The sequence below is a fragment of the Argentina anserina genome, chromosome 6 (genome assembly GCF_933775445.1).
Source record: "Argentina anserina chromosome 6, drPotAnse1.1, whole genome shotgun sequence".
Taxonomy (NCBI): Eukaryota; Viridiplantae; Streptophyta; class Magnoliopsida; order Rosales; family Rosaceae; genus Argentina; species Argentina anserina.
This window is the reverse complement of record NC_065877.1, coordinates 37,237,667-37,262,890: the sequence shown is the minus strand read 5'-3', so window position 1 is coordinate 37,262,890 and position 25,224 is coordinate 37,237,667. Positions and strand designations below refer to the sequence as shown.

Here is a 25,224-nt window from a genome sequence, read left to right as displayed (position 1 = left end):
ATAAGCCCAACAGGTATAGGCCAGCCCAAACCCGAAGATCAAATATGGGTGGGTAGATATCTTCCACATGGCAGTGGGGTGAGCCAGAGCTTGGGAGTGAAAATATGAAGAAAGTAAAACCCCTCTAAAACCCCCCAAGTTATCCACTCGGGCCGGACCATGGCTCTGCTCCTCCCAAACCCCCAAGTTATCCCTTCTTCTTCTTCTTCTTCTTCTTCTTCTTGTTATTATAGGAGGCCCTCAAATCGGCCGTGCAGACGGTTGAGCGTCCAGAACAGCCTGGGCCTTTCGAATTCAGTTTCCACGAAAACGAAATCGAGCAAAAAGCGTGTCCAAATCGAGGCAGACTCGGACGCCATATCCATTCTCAATGAGAGAATCCGGCGGGAGCAGAGAAAGGAATCGGCTGCGCCGATGGAGGCGGAGGAGGCAGACAAGTACTTGGAGTTGGTGAAGCAGCAGCAGCAGAGGGGCCTCCAGAAGCTCAAGGGCGATCTCAGTTACAAGGTCGATCCCTATACTCTTCGTTCCGGTGACTATGTCGTCCATAAGAAGGTCGGCATTGGTCGGTTCGTTGGAATCAAATTCGACAATGCAATTGAATACGTGTTCATCGAGTATGCTGATGGCATGGCCAAGCTTCCTGTCAAGCAGGCCTCTCGCTTGCTCTATCGTTACAATCTGTACGTCTTTTCTCCTGGACTAACCATACATATATAACTAACTGCGGTGTGCATTATCATTAAGCGTGCGTTTGTCATGTTTTCCAGCCCCAACGAAAACAAGAAACCTCACACATTGAGCAAACTGAACGACACCAGCGTGTGGGAGAGACGAAAGACCAAAGGAAAGATTGCCATTCAGAAAATGGTTGTTGATTTGATGGAGCTCTATTTACATAGGCTCAAACAAAGACGCCCTCCCTACCCTTTTACCCCTGCCATGGCTCATTTTGTTTCTCAGTTCCCGTACGAGCCCACTCCTGATCAAAAGCAGGTCTCCTTTTCTCTCTCACTTTCCATACTATCCCTTAAATCTCTCTTACATATTACTCACCCCTTATTCAACAGGCTTTCGTTGATGTTGACAAAGATTTAACAGGCAGAGAAACTCCAATGGACCGCCTAATTTGCGGTGATGTTGGCTTTGGCAAAACTGAAGTTGCACTCCGTGCCATCTTTTGTGTTGTTTCTGCTGGCAAGCAAGCTATGGTTCTTGCACCCACAATTGTTTTAGCCAAGCAACATTTTGAAGTTATCTCTCAGCGATTTTCTATCTACCCCAATATCAAGGTTGGCCTTCTTAGCAGGTTTCAGGTACTACCTCAACTTCCACATATACTCGGCATACGGTCTATACATTTATTTGGGAATTTGCAAATTTGCAAATTGCAAAGTAAATAAAGGCGAATCATACTCGGTTGAACTTCAATATTGTTTTCTATTAGTTTGACTTGAAGTCATATGATTGTCTCTTATTGCTCCGATTCTGAAAAACTTAAGTGTTGCAACCTTTAATTTGAAACTGATCACAATTGTTACTTCTTGTAGACAAAATCAGAGAAAGATGAGCATCTAGACATGATAAAGAACGGTCATTTGGACATAATTGTCGGGACACACTCACTTCTTGGAAGTCGTGTTGTGTATAATAATCTAGGCCTGCTTGTTGTTGATGAAGAACAGGTTTGTGTGCAAAGTTATCTACTAATGACCGACATAATTCGCTTTCTTGCTCTCATTGCATGCAATTTTCTTCTGCTCCATAGAGGTTCGGCGTCAAACAGAAAGAGAAGATTGCTTCATTCAAAACATCAGTTGATGTTCTTACTCTATCTGCAACACCCATACCGAGAACTCTTTATTTAGCATTGACTGGTTTTCGTGATGCGAGGTAACATACCTGTCATTGAACTGATATCTATTTCTAATTCCTTTCTATTTGTTTCTCTTTAAATTTCAGGATGAGGTTATTTGCAGAGTTTATGGAACTATATTCTTGACCTTTGATGTCTTTAAATATACCGAAACTAAAAGAAGTCGGTGGTTACTTGCTTTTTTTTTTTTGTTAGTCTGCATACACGTCATTTGCTGTGTGTCTATCAGTATTATTCTCTTAAATCTCTTCATGCGGCATTTTACAAGAACAAGTGTAAGAATATGATATAACATATTTCTGCATTATGTTATGAGTTGTTCCTTGATGTTATGACTTCTGATCGCCCTATTGGACATGACTGCATGTTACTGACGGGAAGAATTCCACTGAAATGGCTAGGATAAGCCCCTTTATATTTAATAGATGAGTTGTATGTATAAGAAATGGTCGGTCATCTATAAGATCTTAAAAGTATTGTATCCAACTCAACTATAGAGTTCTTACAGCAAAAGTAAAAAACGTAGCTGTTAATTCGCTATGGTTTGTCTTAAACAATACTCTGACCTAAACCTTTCTACTTATGTTTGTAATTGGCTGATGAGACCTATGATGTACTGGTGAGCTGGTTCCTTAATTTGGTACATTCTTGACAGTGTCCTCCTTTTCTTTTCAGCTTGATTTCAACTCCACCTCCAGAAAGAGTCCCTATAAGAACCCATCTCTCTGCATACAGTAAAGAAAAAGTACTATCAGCAATTAAGTATGAGCTAGACCGAGGTGGCCAAGTATTTTATGTTTTGCCTCGTATCAAAGGTAAATTTGTTGAGTACTGCTGGATAAATACTATTTATGTCGTTTATACAAAAGTTAAGCACATAATCCTTTTGTCATGTTGTTTCCTTGGCAGCATAACGTTTGTACTTAGATACATGTTGAGTCTAATCAAATGTATGTGACACATTTGTGAGGCTTAAAGACAGATGGAGATTGTCTCCATGGTTTAGATTTACCTTTCATATTGTATGTCAAAGGGACAACAAAATGTCCATTACTGTATCATAGCTTGCTGGAGGAAGTGGTTTCTTTTAGCAAATTTGTGTTATTTCTTAGTGTTCTATTTGTTTGATTTTTCCCAACATATCTTTTCTATGTTGCAGGACTTGAAGAAGTCATGGAATTTCTTGAACAATCGTTTCCTGATATTGAAATAGCTATTGCCCATGGGAAGGTACTTACTTTCTTTTCTTTAGCAATTTGGTAGCTCTTAAAAGGGCTACTACGAGATCAGAGCACACACCCCTGACGAGAAACTTTTATCATTAGGTAGCCTGGTGCCATGATTACAAAGTACTTTGTAAAATTTTTATGAATTTGTGGGGACATTGAGATTTGTTTAGGAAAGCTATATGTAATTTGGTATTCATCATAAACTAGAGCTTAGGGAGGATCCATCAGTTGGCCTTTCTTTCTCTCCACATCTGTATTGATGGAACTGCCCTTTTTTCAGCAATATTCAAAGCAGCTAGAGGAAACCATGGAGAAATTTTCACAAGGCACAATCAAGATTCTTACATGCACTAATATAGTAGAGAGTGGGCTTGACATTCAGAATGCAAACACCATTATAATTCAGGACGTTCAACAATTTGGCCTTGCACAGTTGTATCAGGTTCTGTTCTTTTTTTCTTTCTTTACTTAGTTCTCAGAGGTTGCAGGATATGTGAAAAATTATCATTCAAATTTGATACCTTGGTTGTTTCATGTTCTTTCATAAATTAAAGAAAGTGAATTCTGTGGTTCCAGAGATTATCAAATTCATCATCCATGTTACTTATTATGTTAGTTTTGCTCATTGTTTTTCTTTAAATGGTAGTAGCTTCGGGGAAGGGTGGGGAGGGCAGATAAGGAAGCTCATGCACACTTATTTTACCCAGAGAAGTCACTTTTAACTGATCAAGCGTTGGTATGTTTTTTTTTTCCTTCTATTCTTTTTCATCTTCCTATCTTTCACTGATTATGGCAGCAGTCCTGTTAGATGCACCTGAGAACTTTCCTCTCTCTTTTTGCCCTTTATCTACTTGTGTTGCCATCCATGATATATATACTTGCTTTCATATTGTGTATCATTCTATATTATATACTACTTGCTTGTTCTATAATTCTATATAAAGTTATCACCACATATTCTGGACTACTCAAGTGTATTCAAATATCATTGTGGTCATGCTGTAGGAGAGACTTGCAGCACTTGAGGAATGCTGTCAACTTGGGCAAGGTTTCCAACTTGCAGAGAAGGACATGGGAATAAGAGGCTTTGGTACCATCTTTGGGGAGCAGCAGACTGGGGATGTCGGAAATGTTGGCATTGATCTCTTCTTTGAAATGCTGTTTGAGAGCTTGTCTAAGGTATCATCTTTGTTCATGTCATTTCCGCACTATTTGTAGTTTCTTTTAACCATCAAAATATTGATATATTGTATCAGTATGATACAGTATGTAACAATTTACAATCTTAACGATCCGGTGGGGGCCAAGCTAGTATAGTTTGTACACCTTGATTTTTAATGGAAACACACACGTATAGACAGTTTTGTTGGCTGCGTCTTCTGGATGTCCAGTATGTCTGTGTTTGTTTGTTCCGAGATCTTATTTTGAATTTCCTCTCATTCTCCTTTCTATGCCAGGTTGATGAGCATAGAGTGGTTTCAGTTCCTTACTGCTCTGTTGAGGTATTTCTTTCCTCATATATAATTTTATGTCAAGATACATATTTGTTGAATTCCTTTATAATATAATTCCTAGGATGGAAATGAGAACATTGTTCAAGGCCTATTGAACTAAAATTGGCAAATAAACTGATATGATGGATCCCTTGGTTCACTGTTCAGATTGACATGAATATAAATCCGCATCTCCCTTCTGAGTACATAAATAACCTCGAGAATCCCATGGAGATAATTCATGAAGCTGAGAAAGCTGCCGAGAAGGACATCTGGAGTTTGATGCAATATACTGAGAATTTACGCCGCCAATATGGAAAGGAGCCACACTCTATGGAAATTCTATTGAAAAAGCTTTATGTGAGGAGAATGGCAGCAGATATTGGAATTACAAAGATTTATGCTTCCGGAAAGATGGTGTTTATGAAAACAGTTATGAATAAACAGGTTTTCAACCTGATTACAGATTCAGTGGTTTCTGATGTTCATCGAAATTCTTTGGTTTTTGAGGGTGACCAGATCAAGGTAATCTCATATGCATATTATCACCTTCTGTTCTGTTTTTTTATTCCTGCCTTACTTTCTTTTTGACATCACTCCGTTTTGGAAAAGGCTGGTTTGTTTTTCTTTTCAATTCCTTTCTACTTCCTTTCTAATATATTTGTTTTGCCACACTTTTTCCATGTCATCAGAATTTCTTCTGTTTCTTGACTTTCTTCTCTTGCAGGCAGAACTTCTTCTAGAACTGCCGAGAGAACAACTCCTAAACTGGATATTTCAATGTTTGGCTGAGCTACATGCTTCCTTACCTTCCCTCATAAAGTATTAGTAACTTATGGAGATTGCATTGTTTATGACGCGGTACACAATAACTCGCACAATTGCTATACTTCAACATGGCATATGGGGTAGTAGAATGAGAAAAATCTGTCCCAGTTTTGACTGATTCTAGGTTTCAACTGATAATCCATCTGATGTTGCTAACCTGAGATGGCCTTGCATGAATCAGCAGATGTTCAAATTCATCACACATTGATTGCTACACCAATGTTTCCAAACAAGCGCTTCATCCTTTGCTGGGTTCTCATGGTAGCAAATAATTTGAGGTACTTGATTCCTACACCACAATTATTCTAAAGTGTTGGTGCATCCGACTGAGTTTTCCTCTGCAGGTAACTAATGGAAAATAGGCTATGGATTCCGCAGTGACATCGGTATCATCGTGCATATGCTATCTGCCTATCTGTATAAAGTATGTCGTCGTCCGCTGTTAGATTTCGCGTAGCCTAGTTGAACAGGCCCACACTTGTAATCAAATGTCTTGAGGAGGTGATCTAGTTTCAAATATTCATTATAGCACAGAATGATAATTCGAATTTTCGGAGCGACATTTTTGTTTTGTTTTGGGGACGGGAGGGGTTGGTCACTTTGCGGGTTGGTGCTGCATGAGTGAGAGACCATGAGGCCTGCCACTATATCACATTAATCAGGGGTCATCATGGCCTGGGCCGAGGCTGGCCTAACCCTAATTTTAGGTCTTAAAGTAGGGTCCGGCCGGGCTTGATTTTAAACAATATATTTGAAGGACGTGTAGGGTAGGACTGAGGTTTTAATATGCAAACACTTAGTCCGTCCTAAAAACCCATTCTTTTATGGCTAAAAGTGTGGATTATGCCGACATTACAAATATGGCTAAATAGGACCGAGAATGGCCAAATGTAATATTTTTTATTAAAAAAATAATAATATATTTATTGAAGTTTTTTTCATCAAAATGTTGTTAATCAGTGCATACATGTTATACAAGATCTCTTTTTTAATTATACAATTATATTTTATGATATATGTACATTAATCTCAACTTTGTACATTTATAAATATAATTTAAGTGGTTATATCACTTATATGTATATATAATCTATCTAAATCATCTAAAATCAATTATTGTTTCTCACAACAAATAGAAATAAAACTTACAAATTTGATTACAAAGGATGGTAAGTTATATTGTATATAAAATATGAAAAATTATTTAAAAAATTAATTATTAAGAGGGCCTAGACGGGCCGTATAGGGTGGGCTTTTAGAGACGGGGCGGGCTTGGCCCTAAAAGGCTCAATAGGCTGGGCTGGCGGGTAGGGCCAAGTTTTATTTTCTAAACTATATCCCTACCATGTTTGGGAAAGAGTCGTGTCACACTCCGGGACCATTTCCGGTCCTGAAATGCACTAGTAATCGTCGTAGTCCTAAGTTAGTACAAATCGATACGGGATCATACACATCGACAACGTTAACTTACGACTAAAAGGCTATGAGAATAAGTAAATAATAGTAAATTTAGGATAAAAATAAATGAAGCTCAATTTACTGAATAAATACGAATAAGCAAAATGTAGCAAATAAAATGAAAGTTCAAGTATGACGAGAGAAAAACATATCATCACAATAAATACGGGTCAAATGGAACAACCACACGACTGAAATGCAAAATAATAGAGTACGCGTCACGCGAGTGTTGAAGTAGAAACGAAGATCGGGTAAATAAGACTACAAGCCAGGATCGGGCTCAATCGAGTCTCCTAATTTGCATGTACTTTCATGGGACGACGACGGCGGCGACTCTCCTAATAATTCTGTCATCAAATTCTTGATCTGATCATCAGCCACTACTACATCAACTGGTACTACAGCTGCTTTTCCCACAGTACCAATAACATCATCCTTCTTATCTGAGGCCATTACTCTCAGCAACTGCTCCAGTGCCCTACGCATCCATTCATACCGGCAGACTTTAAATGCCTCCTTTACGTTGAACTACAAAACATACAAATACATGTAACTAAATCCAAGATCAATGATTAAAAGTTGTAAGTGATGCTATTTATATACGAACCCATTGTCTATCACGGTGTTGCTGCTCTGGCCAGGTGTCGAGCTCTTCGGTTACCTCTAATGCAAACATGTAGCCTCTGCAGCCTCCTTCCAGGCTGCACATGTTCTGCCTACTTTTGCTTCTAAACTCCCAAACTCCCAGAGGCGTTTCCTGCGCGCTATATATATCATTTATCTATGTATTATTTCATAAGCTAGCTAGCGTAATCAATTATGTATGACAGTACATATGCATGCATAAAAGAATTTCAGATATACGTACGATACAATGATATATAGCACATTTGTACACAAGTGCTGGGTACAGCTTAACAAAATAAATCTAATGCACCTACTTAGGTAACAACTAATCCTGTATGCATATATAGAGAGATTCAAGAGAAAAAAAAATAACCCCATTTAATAAATAACAACCAGATATTGAGCAAAGAAAAAGATTCAGCAGCAGATATTGATGAAGACAATAAGGAATAGGGAATGCGAGAACATACTCTCAGTGTTCCTTTCACCCCTGCTTCCTCGAAGGCTTCACGACAAGCAGCTTCTAAAACAGTTTCATCATCCTCCCATCCACCCTACACGTGAATATATTGAGTATGTACATTTTATTAAACTGAAAGCAAAACAAACAAAACAAAAAATTAAATAAAACAACCAACCGGCATGACCGGCTGAAATCGATTTAACTGATTCATGCTAAAAAGATTTGAGTTAATTTACTGGAAACAAATTCACTCAGATATGTACTTTTGGAAACACTTGGTCGTCGCGGTCAGGTGAAGAAACCATGAGAACCTGTATCTTGTTTTCAATATGGGTATTGCTTCTCATGCTATGATCTTCATCATCTTCAGTAACCCGGTAAGGGATACATCTGTTGTAGAGCCATTACATATATTATATATATCACACTCATGATCAACAAGTAATTAATGATCTAACAGTTAATAGCATATAGAATGAGTATGTACAACACCTTATATAATACACATATTAGCTAGCTAGCACTCCCAATTAATTAAGCACTTTGATGCATGTTATTATTTCCACGATCCGTCTTATGCATCAGTACGTAGGTTTAACCCAAAAGAAAGAAATTAGCGATTAAGAGAGAAAGCTCGAAAGAAATTAGCAGGAGTACGTATCAGGGCGATCGCGAACATGTAAAACATTGTAATTAATTGACAAAATTTACAAGTGCATATAAGTATACGTACCCAGAAACAAGGCGAAAGTTGTTTTCATAACGTTGGCGATGTCTTCCTGTTCGTGCTAGCGCAGATGACATGATCAGATTGATGATCGTCCTTCTTTCTAGACTAGAAAATAGCAGTCTTTCACGAAACAAGAAAGAATAATATTTAGATACCAATATTGTTATTATTTTTCGATCAAATAAATTTATAATTTACTAAATCAGCAACTTTCAGAAATTGAAGAATGGATATGAAACTGGAGACCAAATAAGAAGTCGATCTTATAGCTAGCTCTCTCAAGTCTCAAGTAGTACGCCCACCAATAAGGAGGCCGGCCGGAAGCAACCTAGGGGTATATTGAGAAGAAATGAATTGTCACTCTAAATCACTAACTGAAAAGCTGGGGTTAGAGCAATTCGTACCTCAGGTTAATTTTGCATATATGGAGAACAGAGCATCTAATGCTATTTTGATACAAATTATTCTCGATCGATCTCTCTCTTTTCTATACCATCCCGCCCTAGCTAGTTGCCAACCGAACCAACTGACGTAAATAAGATTAGATTCATATATAATTCTATATACACACTATAGTGACACAAATGGCATGTGGGACAGGCTGACAAGCAGTGCTTGGCACAATCGCGATTAAGTTGAACATATCGATACTATGTTGTCAAGTATATATAGTAGTTACTCACTTACTCGAGTTCATCTTTTTCTTCTTGACCAAGACTTTGTATGTTAATCTTTTGTGGAAAAATTGAAAAGTAAAGGCACTGATCAGTAGGATTGATCATGCCTCATGACAACGCATGCATGCACGTTCTATTTAAAAGTTCAAACTTAATTTGTAATGGTGCCTGATATCTGCAACTTTACCATAAACCGTTGGAATCAGACAGCAGAAAAAGAAGAAAGACGAACCTTCACTCGCAGTAGCTATTGATGATTCTAACTGTGAGTTAGTCAAAAGCGTCGATTATATATCTAAAGATCCCCTCACCAGTTAGATATATATTTTAATCCTATATTCCTCCTTTTTTAGTGTCCGCAATTTCCTTGCAGGGTGTGAAAAGATGCACAGACGCCAAACCACCAATCAACTTAATCACCAAGCTAAGGTTAATTTAACAAAGGAATGCTTGTTGATCTCATATACCTGAGATTCAATGAGTGAAAACCCTGAAATTTCCAGGCTACTGCTACTCAAATTAAGCCTGAAATATATTCAACTTCTTGAGTTTTACAGCTAGTGTATGGTGAACACGAATTTAAATTTAAGAATTGGGTTCAAGTACTCGCTCAAAATATTCACATATCATTTATGACCCTTTTTCTTGGGTTGAAATCATTTCTGAACAAATGGTTCGCCAAGTTACAGACAGTGGGGAGTTGCAGTACAATGGTATCCCATTGAATATAAACCTAATACAGGTTTTTGGGACAACCCAAATAAATATAGGACGTACAAGCTAGCTAATAACGCCCTTTCAAGCTATCTAAGGCACGCTATGCCTGCCACTGTGATTTTTATCAGGTATTAAAATTTGTTAGATCAGTGGGAATTACCTTCATTCCTCTCATCAACATCTTCATCAGATAAGTGAGATAACATTGCAAAGTGTGTTAATTCTATCCTAGGTCCAAACTCTTCTTCATAGACTCATAAACCATGTAAGTTATACTCGCAGATGGAACTACTTTAAGGAGATTGGGAAATATTCCCTTGTATAATCCCCTAAACCCTTCATGTTGAAAGGTTCTCCTGAATACATCAGCCATTCCTTCATAAGCAGAATCTTTGTTTATGCGCTGCGCTTGCATCCTAAAATCATGTAGCAGAACCAGTCAGTTGAAAGAAATTATCATGCATGAACAGAAGACGAGATATATGCTGCACGCAAGATACTGTATTTCACAATGCACCTTGTCCTGACAACCTGCAATGGGTAAACACATGAAGCACCGAGAGCACCTGATACCGTCCCACATCCCAATTGCACAAGAGGACCAGGTTCTACAAAAATGACATTATAGCATGCACATATTAATTATTATTGCAGAATTGATCCAAATTAAAGCATCACAAACGAAGCACAGATAAAACCATTGATTCAAATATACAAACAGAATCCTCACCGATGTCATGCAGTATATATGTCTTGGACATGTCTTTCAAGGTATCATAAGCAGCAAGATCAATGCCAGCATAAGGGACAATCCCAAGTAGAGATGGGACAAGGCCTCTATAAAATGCACGGGGTCCCTCTTGTTTCCATATTTCTTTAGATAGAGAACAAAGACTAGGGGTTCGTCCACCTTCACCAGCATACGTTTGTATTCTTGTTTTAACAAGATCCATGGGATATATAGCAGCTTGTGCCACAGCTCCTGCTAAACCACCGGAAACAAGGCGAGTTGCCGTCCCAATATTAGCCTCATCTTCTTCACCATTGACATGGTGAATATAACTTTTCAGTATTTCATAAGTATAGAACCTGATGGCACTTTCAGGAGCCACCTTGACGACATTTAAGCCATTGCCACGAAAAAACCCCAGCATGCCCCCTTGACCCCATATATCCCTTACGGCAGGCATAATACGAGCTTGTTGTGTCTGTACTTGCAGAACAACCTTCAAGCGATCAAGAGGAGCAGTAGCTGTACGCGATGTTGCTCCTGCTACTGCACCGGCAATCAAATATCTACTTGCATGGATATGTTTATTCATGACTTCTGGAGTAACAGTCTGCTCCCCAATATCAACAAGGCATACCCTTTCCAAATAATGATAAATATTCTCGATGGTTGCCTCCTGAGGGTAAAGCAGAAGAAAATCTCTCCATTCTTCAAATGTTATAACACCGTTATTATCCTTATCAACACGCTCAACAAAGAGAGCGAGTTCTTCATCATCAATTTCAATCCCTGCAAAAGAGGGACTGGTGTGGCTTATAGAACGAAGTAGCAATTAAAGGGGAAAAATGAAAATCCTTTTTGCTGTAATTCAGACGTACGACAGAACACATAAATAAGAATAACAAACAAAGTATCTTCTTTGACTATCCAAACACGAACGATATAGAGTATAAACCTTGTACTAAAGAAATACAATACATGAGAAAGAATGAAAGAAAAGAATGAAGAAGAAGTATATACGTAGCTAGAAAATGATAACCCTTAATTAACCTTGTACTAAAGAAATACATGAGAAAGAATGAAAGAAAAGAAATTGTACGCTAGGAGGGAGAGCAGAGTAGAGAATATATACCTGCTCTTACAAGTGCGTCCCACAGCTCCTCAGGCAGGATGCAACCATGGTGTTTGACGTCTATGGCCTGAAAGATGGCATAGAGCTCGAGTTCTTTATCGTCCATGTAATGCTTAAAATCATTGAAATCCACGCGACCATCTCGATTGGCATCGCAGACATTCAAGAGATCATTGGCGAACTTGTACTGCGGGGGTATCTGGAGGGCAGAGAGGCCTGCCTCAATCAGGGCATAGTCCAAATACCCAGCATTCGCAGTGTCAAACATGTTGAACAGATTACGAATTCTGAGCTCCCTCTGTTCCTTGGTCTCTCCCAGCGCCAAAAGCACATGATCCAGCGTCACCGCCTTTGCATTGCTTGCCCTTGCCTCCATTACCCTAGCTCCTTCCTTTTTCAAACAATCTATCTATCTCACTATCGCCCTGTATGGAGACCCAATTACTTACCGGGAATGTATATGCTTCCCAGAAGCTGTGGATGCAATATTCGCTAAAATGAACAGGCAGTCTAGGAAGGCGACTGAGAATAATAAACAAGCAAGCAAGACCATACATACCTCATTGAGGATTATCACACTCTGTCTTGAGATTTTTGGCCAGTGAGCTCTGAAACTCTAATTAAAAATATGTGAAGGAAGCTGCAGAGATGAAAAGATTCTTAAATTTGGTTGGTGTCCATTGTAGCGTGAGTTTGCGTTCATTATTAAAGATTCCAGGAATCGAGCTGACTTGGTATCTCCAATTCTCACACTGGACTGTACCACAGAAGGCCCACGATTAACAATCGGTGCAGGCCCAAGTTCACCCTTTGACCAATTTAGGACTCGTCAACGAGCCGATCTTAATACATTTAGATTAGTGACGGGTCATGTATTTTCACAAATATGAATATTCAATTCCGTGGGAATAGCCTTCAAAGAGATACAATGTATTGGCACACATTCCCACATCGAGGGAATGGCCAAACACATTCCCAAGTGTACCTATAAATAGGCTGTCGAAACCACCTAAAAGAGATAACAAATTTATAAGTCCTTAATTCTCGAACTTATTCCGCACCGGATATTAACTTAAGCTTCGGAGGGTCGAAGGCCGGCGCACCACTAGCAGTTTGACTTTGACTTGTTGTGTGCAGGTCTCACTGAGCTGACACACCTGAATACAAGGCTACGAGAAGCTCGAACCTCGGATTTAGCTCCCGTAACATATAGTCGCTTCATAATGTGATAGTTTATTATAAACATAATATAAACGTTATGATACATTAGTAGACACTTCGGCGATCGATAACTCTAGTTTGAAATATGGTCGATCGACACCAACAGATGTGATCGGTATATGTATTTAGGGATCCAGTAAAAAAATTGTCTGTTTTGGACATGGTTTGACCGTCTGTACAAACAATCAACAAAAAAATAGGCATTTTGACATATTAAAACCCCCATTAACCAGGGCTTTTCCAAATAGGTTTCATCGGTGCGACGACGCACGATTGGTGACAAAAATTAGGTGATTTCAGATATGCAAACAGCTTTCGGTGTTCGCATCTTGGTAATAAGTTCTCCCTTTAGACATATTAGTTATGTTTTTGGTTTACCGGAAATTCCGACGGTCAAACGAGCTCCGAATTCGATGAAATTTTTATAGGGTCACTAAATATATATACCGACCACATTAGCTGGTGTTTATCGATCCCGAGAAGTTTTCTTCATATGGTTGCTTCATAATGCGACGGTTTTATTCTAAACCTAAGATAAAAGGTTATGATACATTAGTGGACACATCGGCGATCGACAACTCCAGTTTGAAATATGGTCGATCAACACCAGCAGATGTGATCGGTATATATAATTAGAGATCCCGTAAAAAATTTCGTCCGTCTTGGACATTGTTTGCCCGTTCGTATTTACGGTCAACAAAAAAAGAGTCTTTTTGATATATTAAAACCTCGTTGACCGTTTGCCAAATGAGTTTCCTTGGTATGACCGCGCACGATTGGTGACAAAAATTAGGTGGTTTTAGATATGAAAACGGTTTTCGGCGTTCGCATCTTGGTAATGGGTCATCCCTTAAAGCATATTAATGGTGTTTTCGGTTTACTATAAATTTTTACAGGGTCACTATATATATATATATTGATCATATCGAATGGTGTCGATTGATCCCGAGAAGTTTCATTCATATAGTCGTTTCATAATGCGATAATTTTATTATAAACCTAATAGAATATGTATGTATAATATTTGATTACTTGACGATTTTTTACGGGCCGGTCCTTGTGGGCTTTTAGCGGGTCGGGCCGGGTTTCACCCCTCTAAATTAACCCACGGCCCTCTATCCACGGAAGTTGACTTTCTCGCGGGCCGGATCGGGTAAAAACTTATCAGGCTTGCAGTCATTTGTGGGCTTATCGGATCCGCATACTAATTAATGAGACCTAGAACAATTATTTTGTGCATTCCGTTTAGTTTTAATTGATAATAAACTAGACATTGGAATGAGAATGAGGTTACTTTTCTTTTGGGTTGGAAATAAAATAGTGAATCAGGTGTACAATATTATTATTCATTAACTAGCCTGTAACCGTGTAAATTTTTACGGATTACACAATCACTTTAATTTTGTTTTGGTTTATCTATTTCTACTGTCCATAATCTTCTCTTGATTTTAAATCATCTCTTACTTTCTTTACGTTTCCACTTTTTTTTCTTAAATTTATTTTACTTTAATTTTTATAATTTATCATATTATCTCTCCCACATAGTATTTTTTTTTATCTCTAAAATGATTATTTTAGAGACTTTAAAACTTTAATAAAACTGTTGACACAAAAACTACGCTTTCAATTATAGCCGTGGAAATAATAAAACGGTAAATGTCAACATAGCTCATAGCTGGATTAACCCCACAGGCCCAACCCACCCCCTCTCTCTGTTCTGTTCACTGCTCTGCTTTCCATAAAAGGAAACCGTACACCCTGCATTCCTTGTATATTTTCGTATATCATATACATACTGTATGTGCCCTTTGCTTTTTCCTTTTTCTTTTTCTCCCCGTCACATATCTCATCACAGGAATGTAAAAAATGAAGAAGAAGAAAAAGAATAAGTAAAATTCTTTTAACAAAACAAAAGGAAAGAATGTAGATAGAATCCCATGTAGATATCATTTGCAGGATGATGAAAAAGCACAGGTTGCTGTCCAGTTCGGCTGGGTTTTTTTCCCCTGGTATTTAGGAAATTTGCAAGAGCAGACTAGTCAAGTAATACTGTAATACTGTATGTGCAGCAACTGTGTTAGAGCCAAGATGCCTCACTGTCACTGTACTGCTTGGTGTACACAACACACACAAGCCTCCATCTCAAATTCTCAACTTGCAGTACCAGACAGACAGACAGGCAACTATTTTTCTGCTTTACAGCCCACACATATATAATTCCTAAATTAATCTTCTTCTTTTCTTTAACAAACACTCTTCCTCTCCTTGTGTTCATATAAATATACTCTTTTCTTTTCATTACATGAGATTGTTTTCTAGTTTGATTTTTATTTGGTTATGGGTCTACTATCATATATGCTTACATTGATGCAGTTGAATTGGGTGGTTTGGTAGAGGGAGTGTTGTCGACGCAAGGTCACCTTCTGTCGGCACTGTCTGTATCCAACCATGATATATACTCTGCATTCCCCTTAATCTAATCACAGATTGATGCTTCTACGCCTGTATTTTGCTTATAATTATAGCTACTGCAACTCTCGACTCTGATCATACCTGGGTTTCTCTGCAACTTTTACCTCTTAAGTTTGCTTGGCCGTCTTTTTACCAGAAGCAAGTATTCAATACACCTTTCAAATTTGGTAATGCGGGTGACTTTTTCAGAAGCTCATTCTTGTTGTTATTGGGAAATGAAGGTCCAGTTCAAGGACATCTTCCTGGGTTTCTTCTCTGGCAGTACAGGTTTGCTATTCTGCTCCTCTACTATGCTTAATTAGACAATAATCACAACCGTATTGGCAATGTTGTGCATTCTATCTCATACATGCTGCCTCAGTTTCCATAGTGTATTCCAATTCTATTAACGATCGGGGTTACCCTTTATCTGCGGATTCAATATCACTGCATGCCTTACTGAACTCCACTCGCTGTTCAGCTAGTTTTCAAGCCTTATTAGTTAATTACCATTCTGAAACATTGAATTTTCCTGGTCTCATTCCACTGCTGGAAATATTTTCAAAGGCATTTGGCTGATAGTACACACACTAAAGAAAAGACTAGAAGATGTCTGATAGATAAAAAAAGATTGTGACTTGTTTTCTGTGCAGACCTTCCCCTAGCTAAATTATGATCTTCCACTTTTGGCGTTCCGGTTCAATGTCTGATAATTCCTTTAACAAAAATACTACCCCCCATAGTTGAAGCCATTCCCATACCAAATGTCAGCGTCTCTTGCAGCCATACTTGGAGGTGCTGCAGGAGCCGTGGCATTGGTGGGGATAATTATTATACTTATCGGGTTATGTCTTCACAATTTGAGTGTTTCGAGAACGTCTGAGACAGGTTCTTCTGATCCATCTGTTCAAGGTAATGCTTGCTCATATATGTTTCTCATTTAAACAATTTGTGTGAAAACCAATAGCTTATTTATCTGTTGTAATTACTTGCAGTTGGAACACATGGTGCGGTTGAGTTGTCAATACGAGAAACAAGGCGTTTTCAGATGGAAGAATTGTCTCTGGCAACAAAAAATTTTAGTGATAAAAATTTGATTGGGGAAGGAAAATTTGGGGAGGTGTATATGGGTTTTCTTCATGATGGGATGCTTGTAGCCATCAAAAAGCGACCTGGATTCCCTAGTCAGGATTTTAACAATGAGGTAATTGGCACTTTTCCTTAGAGTTTTCATTCTTAAAGAAAACAAGTAAATAATCAACTCAAAAGAAAGTTGTTAGGGAAGCGTTTGAGGATTTGTGTGGTGTTCTTGTGAGCAATAGTATTCTTTAGAGCTCGTTAATTCTCTGCAGCATTATGAATATATTTTGAAGTCTGATAGGGAGTGTGTTATTGGCTTTTACATCTTTGAAGATTGACTGTGTATACTGTATACTTCTCATAATCAATTCTTGCAATTGGTGTGGAATTTGCTTCCTATGTACTATGGTACTTGGATGCCTGGGATGCTGACTAACCATTTCCTGAAGAGAACCTAGGTCCTGTACGTTTTTTTCCTTGTTATGAATTAGAAGCCATTGACAACAGTATTAGCTATGCTTCAAAAAAATAATAAAAAATAATAATCTTTCTCCAACTATCCCAGAAACTTTCGGGTTGACCAACATAAAATAAATCAAGAATCTTTTGAAACAAGTTTATTTGGGAGCTTGTTTCCTCACAAAAATTTCCTAACTCACGGGTTTGATGGATTGGTTAATAAATCTTTCTTTCACCTTTCTCCCTTGAGTTCGTGTTTGTGCTTTTGAACTAATTGTCATATCAGGTAAACTATCTCTCAGCTATTCAGCATCGGAATATTGTTACTCTCTTGGGCTATTGTCAGGAAAATAATCTGCAGTTTCTTGTGTATGAGTATATTCATAGTGGAAGTGTTTCCAGTCACTTATATGGTAACTCTCTATCCTTCCATCACTTTTTATTTTAGGAACTCAAGAATATGCTGTTGATCTTTTTGTACTTTAACTAAGATGGCCTAGGCAGTCTTTGCTGATACTGTATGCATGCAGTGCTGCAGAGCCTGTAATTGGTTAAAATATTGCTTCATAATTTATGCAATTGCTCCATCAATAATACTTCAATTGGAGTATATAATAATTTGCTATATTTTCTATGCAGGCACTGGTGATCAGCATGTTCGTGAAAAGCTAGAATTCAAGAATCGTCTATCAATAGCTCTAGGGGCAGCTAAAGGTGATCCTCTGCAAAATCAGTGAGCATTTGTGGCTTTCCTGGTATCAGGTTTTCTTCTCTTTAGATATATTAAGAACATCAGTATTGATCCCCCAAAGTTCTTTTGTAATACACCTAAGTCTTTCCATTGTTCTAAACTTCCTTCTTATTATCACTGTAAGTCTTGAAGCAAAGTTCTAGTTTTATGGGGACTCATTCATCTTTTTTGTTTGCAGGCTTGGCTTACCTTCACTCTATAAGTCCTCGTCTGGTGCATAAGGACTTTAAAACGTCCAATGTTCTTGTAGATGAAAATTTCATTGCTAAGGTTGCAGATGCAGGAATTCGCAATTTCTTGGGAAAAGATATGGCAAGCCCATCTTCTCAAGTGATTGCTGATGAGATATTCCTTTCTCCAGAGTAGTACTCTCCCTCTTCTCCTTCTGCTTTTTGAGGGGCAGGGGTACTAGTGTCTCTTGCTATTTGATATGTTCTATGTAATTATTCAAATGATTGCCATGGATAGTTAGATTTAAGCCAGATTATGATTCACTTTTGCAGGGTAAGAGAATTTAGAAGATTTTCCGAAAAAAGTGACGTATATAGCTTTGGAATATTCCTTTTGGAGTTGGTAAGTGGCAGAGAAGCCGCAAAATTGATATCTTCTGACACAAATCCGAACATTGTTGAATGGGTACGTTTGCGCTTGTCTAATGATATGGAAGTATAGATATGCCTGTATGCCTCTCTTCTTTATATGGTTGGTGTCTTGGGTCTAAATTAGTAGCTGCTATTTATCTTTTGTGTCTACTTAAAGTTTATATGCTGCAACTTTAGAAGATGAGACGCATGCTATTTTTTGTAACTGCTATATATGCTGGGTTAGTAGCTGCTATATATGGTTGCTGTTAATGTTTCTATTTCATTGTGTCTGCTTCGAATTTATATGCAGCAACTTCAGAACATGACAGTTACTGTGATGTTTTGAAATGGAGATAGTATCTTGCTTACAATTTCATAGAACAGATTTGGGTTCATGACATGTAAAGCGGGTAAAAAAATTTGAACTATGTTTCTCTTGTGCTTCCTTTGATGCAGGTGGAAAATATCCAAGATAATGGCAATATATCCAGCATCATCGATGAGAAATTGGGGAATAGCTTCACAGCTGAAGCAATGGAAAAGTTGATACAGTTGATAATAAGATGCATAGAAGGTTCAAGTGAGAGGCGACCAGCGATGAGCTATGTGGTAACGGAACTGGAGGGGATACTTGAGAAAGAGATGAGCTTGACAACAATCATGGGGGAAGGAACCTCGACTGTGATCACAGGAAGTCAGTTATTCAGAGTAGCAAAATAAAGGGCATCCTGTGCATCCGTCAAAACCAGTCAAGAGTGATATTTGTGCCATACTATTTTCTTTCCTTTTGTTTCAGACAATTTTTTTTTATAGTTGAATATTTTCATTTTTCTGTAACACGTGGGAAGATTTGATTCAGCTGCTTGATAAGTGTATAAAGAAGAGCTGCAATATACTTTAGTTTCTGCTACACAAAGGAGAGGACCTTGATTGTAAAACTTGTTTTGATATGAAATTCAAGGCAGATATATATATGGTTTGAGTTACGTTGGCTTATTGCCTGATGCCAATAGGAGCAGGAAATGCTATAATAAAGGCATGCATTCCTATATATTTGTATTGTTTGAGCTGCTGCAGTGCAAATGTGCAATGGCCGATTCCGAATCCCGAACGAGCCCGTCGGCGACACTGAGCCACGAGTACAGCCTCGCCGTCCAAACCCCTTCGTACAATGAGATTTGGTCTAAGATTCACCAGCGAGATGGGGATGGAAATGAGGAGCTGGTGCTTGAGCACGTCCTCCACCCCAGCCGAGAGTGTGTCCAAGAGGCCCTCCGCCACGCCGAGGAGTCCAACAACAACGCCCTCACTCGCCTCGTCTCCGACTACTTCCGCCACACCGAGGACGCCACCCGCCTCTGCCTTCTCCTCCACCGCAGCGTCTATCGAGCGCGTGCCCTCTACGCCCCTCTCCACCAACTCCTCCAAGTGTTGGAGGACCTGAGCGTCAACCAATCCCAGTGCTCTCACGCCTTTCAAATCTTCCTCCGATTCGACCGCCACGACAACCCCTTCCTTCCCCCCGACTCCCACAGTTTGGACGACACCTGCCGCCTCTTCACCGACCTCAAGCGCCAGCTCGATCGCCGCATTCGCCGTGGGAGTGGTGGCTGCTGCGGCGGCAAGGATATGAAGCAGTTGGATGCTTCGGCCAAGGGGACATGCGTGCTGAACGTATATCTGGCCAACATTGACAGGCTGGGACGGCGGCTGCACACGGCGGTGGAGGGAGACAAGGATTGCATTCGGGTGGGATTGGAGAGAGGAGCTCAAGACAGGCATCCGATTCAGGAGGTGTTTAAACAGCTGCGCAAGGGCCACCCCAATTTCCTTCAACTTGTCAACAAACTTGATCAACAGATATGTCTCTGCTTTATTAACACTGTTAACCGTGACAGGTCGCTGCTTCTCCAACACCTCTATACCCTCTACAATCTCCAAACACCCCACATAATTCTCTGCATTTTCTTTTTGTTTAATACATGTACGTGTGATAGTGTTCATTGTTTCCAGTTCATCTGATTCATGTGTGATCTCTGATTCGCCCATCAAAGATGAAAGCCTGGCCTTTCGCCAGACGATTGAAATATCTATTTCATTATTAACAAGCAAGCATCAAAGATGATGCTGATCATGGCATGTATAGCCTCTATGGTTGGGTTTAGGAGTACCAAATTTATCTATAGTCAGCGCCTGCAGGTGCATTAGCAGCATCTTGTTTTGCCTTGAGGACAACCTCCTCCGTCGTCATGCCAATGATCTCGTTAGCTCGTTTCAGCCCAACAGTGCTATATCGTCCAAGGGTGTCCTATATTCATTCATACATATAATTATCACGTTTACAGATTAGTTAATTTGGGATCTGATGCAATACATTATGCAATTGAACGTCATTATGAACCATCCTGCAAGTGTTCCTTATCTATGCACATCATTGTAATGTTTAGCACAAAAAAAGAAAATCAAAGAACCCAATTAAGCTACAATCGAAGCCGAATGTGTACGTACGTATGATTCACTCTTCTCTTATTGAAAACTCAGATTGTTCATATTGACTAACACGTAGGGGATCCTTACCCGTGTGACAATTCCCAATTTTCCCAACTCATTAACTGCATCATCCACATCAAAATTGACATTGTCGTTAAATTGTTCTTTGATCAGGTCCTCACACCACCTGTCCAGATCCTGTAGTAAAATAATAGATGGCCCGTATATATAATGCACATACATCTCTTGCTATATCTGATTTTTAGGAAACTGATAATGGGCAATAAGAAAGAGCTAGACATATATAACTGATACATACTGGTAAAGTAGCTTTCCCTTGTTCCATTAACATGTAGAAGGAAACTATTACTTCCTTGACCTACACATTCCAAGATTTGCAGTGACAGTGAGTACATATACAACTAAGTCTATCAAACTCTTAAATATCATACAGTCAAGCTCGCAGCTTACTTCCTGTTGAATCACGTCATCACACAAGTGAAGAAGAGTTCCCCTTCCGCTATCTAACTTATTTCGTACATGGACCGTGTTATCAAGTTCTGGTATTGAGCTAGAATCTGCTGAAAACTACAGAAAAATCATTATCGATCACAATCGCTGGTAATTCAGACCAAATAAGTAACTATGAAAATGGAATGGATATGGCCAGTAGACATTCTTATAAGGTAAAAATAAATGCTAATCACGTCTATCCATGGACGTGAAGTTTTACATCGGATATGTGCGACTGGAATATGAACTATGAAACAGAGTAACCTGAAATATGTCTTAGCACAGTAACCAATCACCGTTGAAACAATTGCAAAAACAACCCAAAGATCGACTTTAGACGTTTCAATAGAAGTAAAAAAACAGCAACCTGTAGACAGGGGAATAGTAAAATTAAAGCTACATATTTTTAGAAATACATTTATATATCAAACTGAACAAGCAAAATGAATCGAGACAAAAATTATTTGCATTTCATAAACTGACAAGACCAACTACAGCAGAGCCTATGAACGAGAGCCAGTCCGTTGGTGTTAAACCTGGGTTCTTCTTTTCAGGCTGCCAATTACGGCAAAAAATTAGCTAGGGTCGTCATGATCATTGTTTCATCCCTACTTCAAGGAAAAAGTAAATAAGTAACTGCCGCATAAGAATCAGTGACTCACACGAACTATCTCCAAATCAGCCATTGGGATATTCTCAAATTTTTAATATGTATTCCCCGTTCCGGACGATCCTCGTTGGTAGTAGCTTGCCTAAATAATCAGTACATATATGGTCTTGTTATCAATACAATTGTTTTTAGCAAATGGTTTCGTACAGCACCAATATCAATTATCAAACCTTTTTCCCCATGCGGCCATGCATGCATGATATTGAGCTTTCTACAATGTAAGATTTTGCATCAATAGTAATATCGTATTGCTCTTTCAAGAAAACTCAATAGCAAAAGATTTCAGAAAGGATGTATTTGAATGCAACAAGCAAATGATCTTCAGGCTAACATTATAAATTACTTTTTCATTGAATAGCTAGAGTACCTGTATACAACGATAATCCTATCAAAAGTTGGCTCCTGGATTGTGTTCATAAGAAGCAAATTTTGAAGGCTGACAGGCATGACATAATAATAACCATAAATGTGACACCCAAATTCAGCATAAAAGAAGAAAAAAATCAGGAGTGAGATTAGATCGATCCAACTGCGGCCATTAGAATGCAGCTAGGCAGTAAACTACTATAGTAGTAGATGTGAAACACATACGTTAGTTCCATGTTTTCAAGATGGATTCGTTCGACAAAGAAATCATCCTCATCTGTATCAGATCTGGAATCCCTCTTCTTAGAGGTTGGTTTCATGAAAAATCTGTCTATCCTGCGAGAAAATAACATGATCGAGCAAATTAATTTACACACAGCTAGACTACAAGGAATGCAAAGGGGGATGTTCCAAATTTAGAATTAAGTTTAGATGACTTAATAGTTAACCACGTTAATAATTAGAAAACAAATTATCATAATTGCTAAAACAATGTGAAATCTAGTAAAGTATTACCAAAAATGTGGAAACTTACTCACATAGTTATTCGTAAAAGATATTTCCAAAAACGTGAAATGATGATGTTCACCTTCTCCATGAAAAACCAGTTGGTAGTCTTATCAAGTCCAATGCCACGATCGAAGATAACATACTGGAGTGAGAATTGAAAAATGAGAGAGGGAGAGAGAGAGAGTTACTCTGTGAACATGGTCGGCAAATCGAAAATTTTAGAAGGCTTCCTGTTAGGAAACCATGGATTATTGAATCTAGAGCAGAAAATGTAAAGAAAACGCAGAATCGGCTGAAGACTACATCGTATATTACTTTCTTGAATTGTGTACAATACATTAGGTCATATATATGGGATAGGAATAGGTATCAAATGACATAACTGACCTTACATTCTTAACACCCTCCCTCAACCATATGTTTGGCTACAAGCATAATGGTTGGACCTAAGTACAGAACAATAGAAATTACATGATGTAGACAATTAGCAAGCTAAAACTTCTAATGTTTGCAGCCTCTATTTCCTTGTTTAAATTACCTTATCATAAAAATCTGAAATTTTTTCGGTAGGATGATCTTTAAAATATTTCTTCAAAAGTTTCTTGTCAAGCTACATTTAACAGAATATATATCAGAATCAGCAAAAGTGAAAAGCAAGTAAAAATGCATAAAATAGGTTTACAATCTAAAATTACATAAATCTAGATATATTTAGCTATATCAAGTGCAAACCTTAGACTTATCAACCACGATGGGAAGATGTAAAAGATATTGCCCTGAATTCGCAACATCAATTTCTTAATTATTTGCAATTTTAAAATTACCTCTTTTCCATCACTTGTACCGTAATTATAACTTTTAAAAAATCCATATTATCTGTGAATAGAAAAATTTATTTGTATCGTATGGAAATACTTGCAGTCATTATACGTTCAAAATTATAATATTACACAAAGATATAATCATTTCAGGCTTTTGACAGTGAGTAACTAAGTATTAATCTGTTAAAGAAAAGTACTAATAGAATCCAGATCAAATTGAATAAATAGAAGGTTAAAGTTCTTCAACTCATACATGCGTACTAAGATGTAGGATGTAATGATGTGATGACTCTTGCCATTAACATTCTTACGTTATATCTGGTTCAGAAAGGCTTAAGAAGTCATTCTCAAAAAAAGAAAGGCTTATTATCAATTACTAAACCTGCCTGATGGTAAGTTGATCGTGGTAATGAAGTGTGTGTGTGTGTGTGTGTGTGTGTGTAGACTAGCACTCACTATCTAGCTAGCATTGAATAGAACTAAATCACTTATGGGTCTAAAATAATAAAACTGAATCTTAGAACTTCCTACAAAGTTGGGTCATATATTGAACCTGAAACAAGTAGGTGAGGAAATTTTGCTCAAGCACATCAATTTCTTTATCATCAAGTTTCTGTTGCTCCAACTTCTGGGCTCCATGTACAGGATCAAATAGGGAGTACAGTTGCTGCATGCATTGTGTCAGTTAAAACATTGAGTACTGGCAAAGGTAACATAAACATGCCTGATCCTAAAAATTAAAGAAAGGGTATATATACCATCAAATCTTCAAATTGTAGAAGATACCAAGCCCGAATGGTGTACTCAACCCTCTTGCAAAGTTTCAAAAACTCAGTCCGATCAGAACTTTGCTCTGCATTAATTAATTGATGCATCAGCTTCATTTACTGTTGTAGATCGATCGATAAACTAACTGAAATAAGTAAACTGGCCGCATTTTGTTTGTTCATCGTAATCTTCAAGTGAAGGAAGTAATAATAAGAGCTAGGAGCAAACCGATGAGATTGACCTAGGTCATGATGAGTCTGGGCTTGATAACTCCAATGACGGACTCACGTTCTAATCGAATAATCTCTTTCTTGTGTCCCATTACGTCTCCCTTCCTTGGCCAGCTTCAAGCTCTGCCATATAGTTACCTTAAATCAGATCGAGGTATTTTTTAACTCGTAACTGCTACCTCCTCTTTTCTCTCTCTCGCTCCGGCTGACTCTGCAACAGTTGCCTACATTAATGGCGCTTTCATCGTCTTCATTTCTGATTCTAGCTAGTAACTTTAGTTTCGACTCATGAGGGATTATTATGTGGATTAACTTTATATGATCGAGTCGATTGTGTCATTAGTACGTAC

General features: G+C 38.3%; 5 protein-coding genes and 1 pseudogene across 7 annotated transcripts; 3 read left to right on the top strand and 3 right to left on the bottom strand.

Annotated features, from left to right (window-relative positions):
* Positions 1–50: 50 nt before the first annotated feature.
* On the top strand, positions 51–5,988 carry LOC126798756 (ATP-dependent DNA helicase At3g02060, chloroplastic). Its single transcript, XM_050525804.1, has 14 exons — positions 51–683; positions 771–996; positions 1,071–1,316; positions 1,551–1,685; positions 1,769–1,893; positions 2,552–2,691; positions 3,036–3,106; positions 3,386–3,547; positions 3,755–3,841; positions 4,111–4,284; positions 4,563–4,607; positions 4,767–5,123; positions 5,326–5,704; positions 5,771–5,988. The coding sequence occupies exons 1-13, from the start codon at positions 160–162 to the stop codon at positions 5,425–5,427; spliced, it is 2,394 nt and encodes a 797-aa protein (XP_050381761.1). The 5' UTR covers positions 51–159; the 3' UTR covers positions 5,428–5,704; positions 5,771–5,988.
* A 1,078-nt stretch (positions 5,989–7,066) lies between these two features.
* Positions 7,067–9,304, bottom strand: LOC126799765 (nudix hydrolase 13, mitochondrial). 2 transcript variants are annotated; one of them, XM_050527029.1, is made up of 6 exons: positions 9,109–9,304; positions 8,708–8,824; positions 8,238–8,364; positions 7,982–8,065; positions 7,492–7,641; positions 7,067–7,412 (listed from the first exon to the last, which is right to left on the bottom strand). In XM_050527029.1, exons 2-6 carry the CDS (start codon positions 8,776–8,778, stop codon positions 7,146–7,148), a joined length of 699 nt encoding a protein of 232 aa, XP_050382986.1. In that variant the 5' UTR covers positions 8,779–8,824; positions 9,109–9,304; the 3' UTR covers positions 7,067–7,145. The 2 variants fall into 2 exon arrangements, with proteins under 2 accessions (XP_050382986.1, XP_050382988.1); XM_050527031.1 differs by having other exon boundaries at positions 8,708–9,032; positions 9,109–9,172.
* Positions 9,305–10,107: 803 nt separating this feature from the next.
* Positions 10,108–12,502, bottom strand: LOC126799562 (calcium-dependent mitochondrial ATP-magnesium/phosphate carrier protein 2-like). Of its 2 annotated transcripts, none has more exons than XM_050526789.1 (4): positions 11,961–12,502; positions 10,829–11,617; positions 10,616–10,706; positions 10,108–10,514 (listed from the first exon to the last, which is right to left on the bottom strand). In XM_050526789.1, exons 1-4 carry the CDS (start codon positions 12,334–12,336, stop codon positions 10,322–10,324), a joined length of 1,449 nt encoding a protein of 482 aa, XP_050382746.1. In that variant the 5' UTR covers positions 12,337–12,502; the 3' UTR covers positions 10,108–10,321. The 2 variants fall into 2 exon arrangements, with proteins under 2 accessions (XP_050382746.1, XP_050382747.1); XM_050526790.1 differs by having other exon boundaries at positions 10,346–10,514; positions 10,630–10,706.
* Positions 12,503–15,216: 2,714 nt separating this feature from the next.
* On the top strand, positions 15,217–19,472 carry LOC126797541 (proline-rich receptor-like protein kinase PERK1). Its single transcript, XM_050524181.1, has 8 exons — positions 15,217–15,920; positions 16,286–16,544; positions 16,628–16,836; positions 17,458–17,584; positions 17,811–17,885; positions 18,101–18,284; positions 18,426–18,558; positions 18,963–19,472. The coding sequence occupies exons 2-8, from the start codon at positions 16,397–16,399 to the stop codon at positions 19,224–19,226; spliced, it is 1,140 nt and encodes a 379-aa protein (XP_050380138.1). The 5' UTR covers positions 15,217–15,920; positions 16,286–16,396; the 3' UTR covers positions 19,227–19,472.
* A 72-nt stretch (positions 19,473–19,544) lies between these two features.
* LOC126797492 (UPF0496 protein At3g19330-like) lies at positions 19,545–20,528 on the top strand. Its single transcript, XM_050524112.1, has one exon. It carries the CDS (start codon positions 19,545–19,547, stop codon positions 20,526–20,528), a length of 984 nt encoding a protein of 327 aa, XP_050380069.1.
* Positions 20,529–20,682: 154 nt separating this feature from the next.
* LOC126797491 (uncharacterized) lies at positions 20,683–24,966 on the bottom strand (annotated as a pseudogene).
* Between the last annotated feature and the right edge of the window lie 258 nt (positions 24,967–25,224).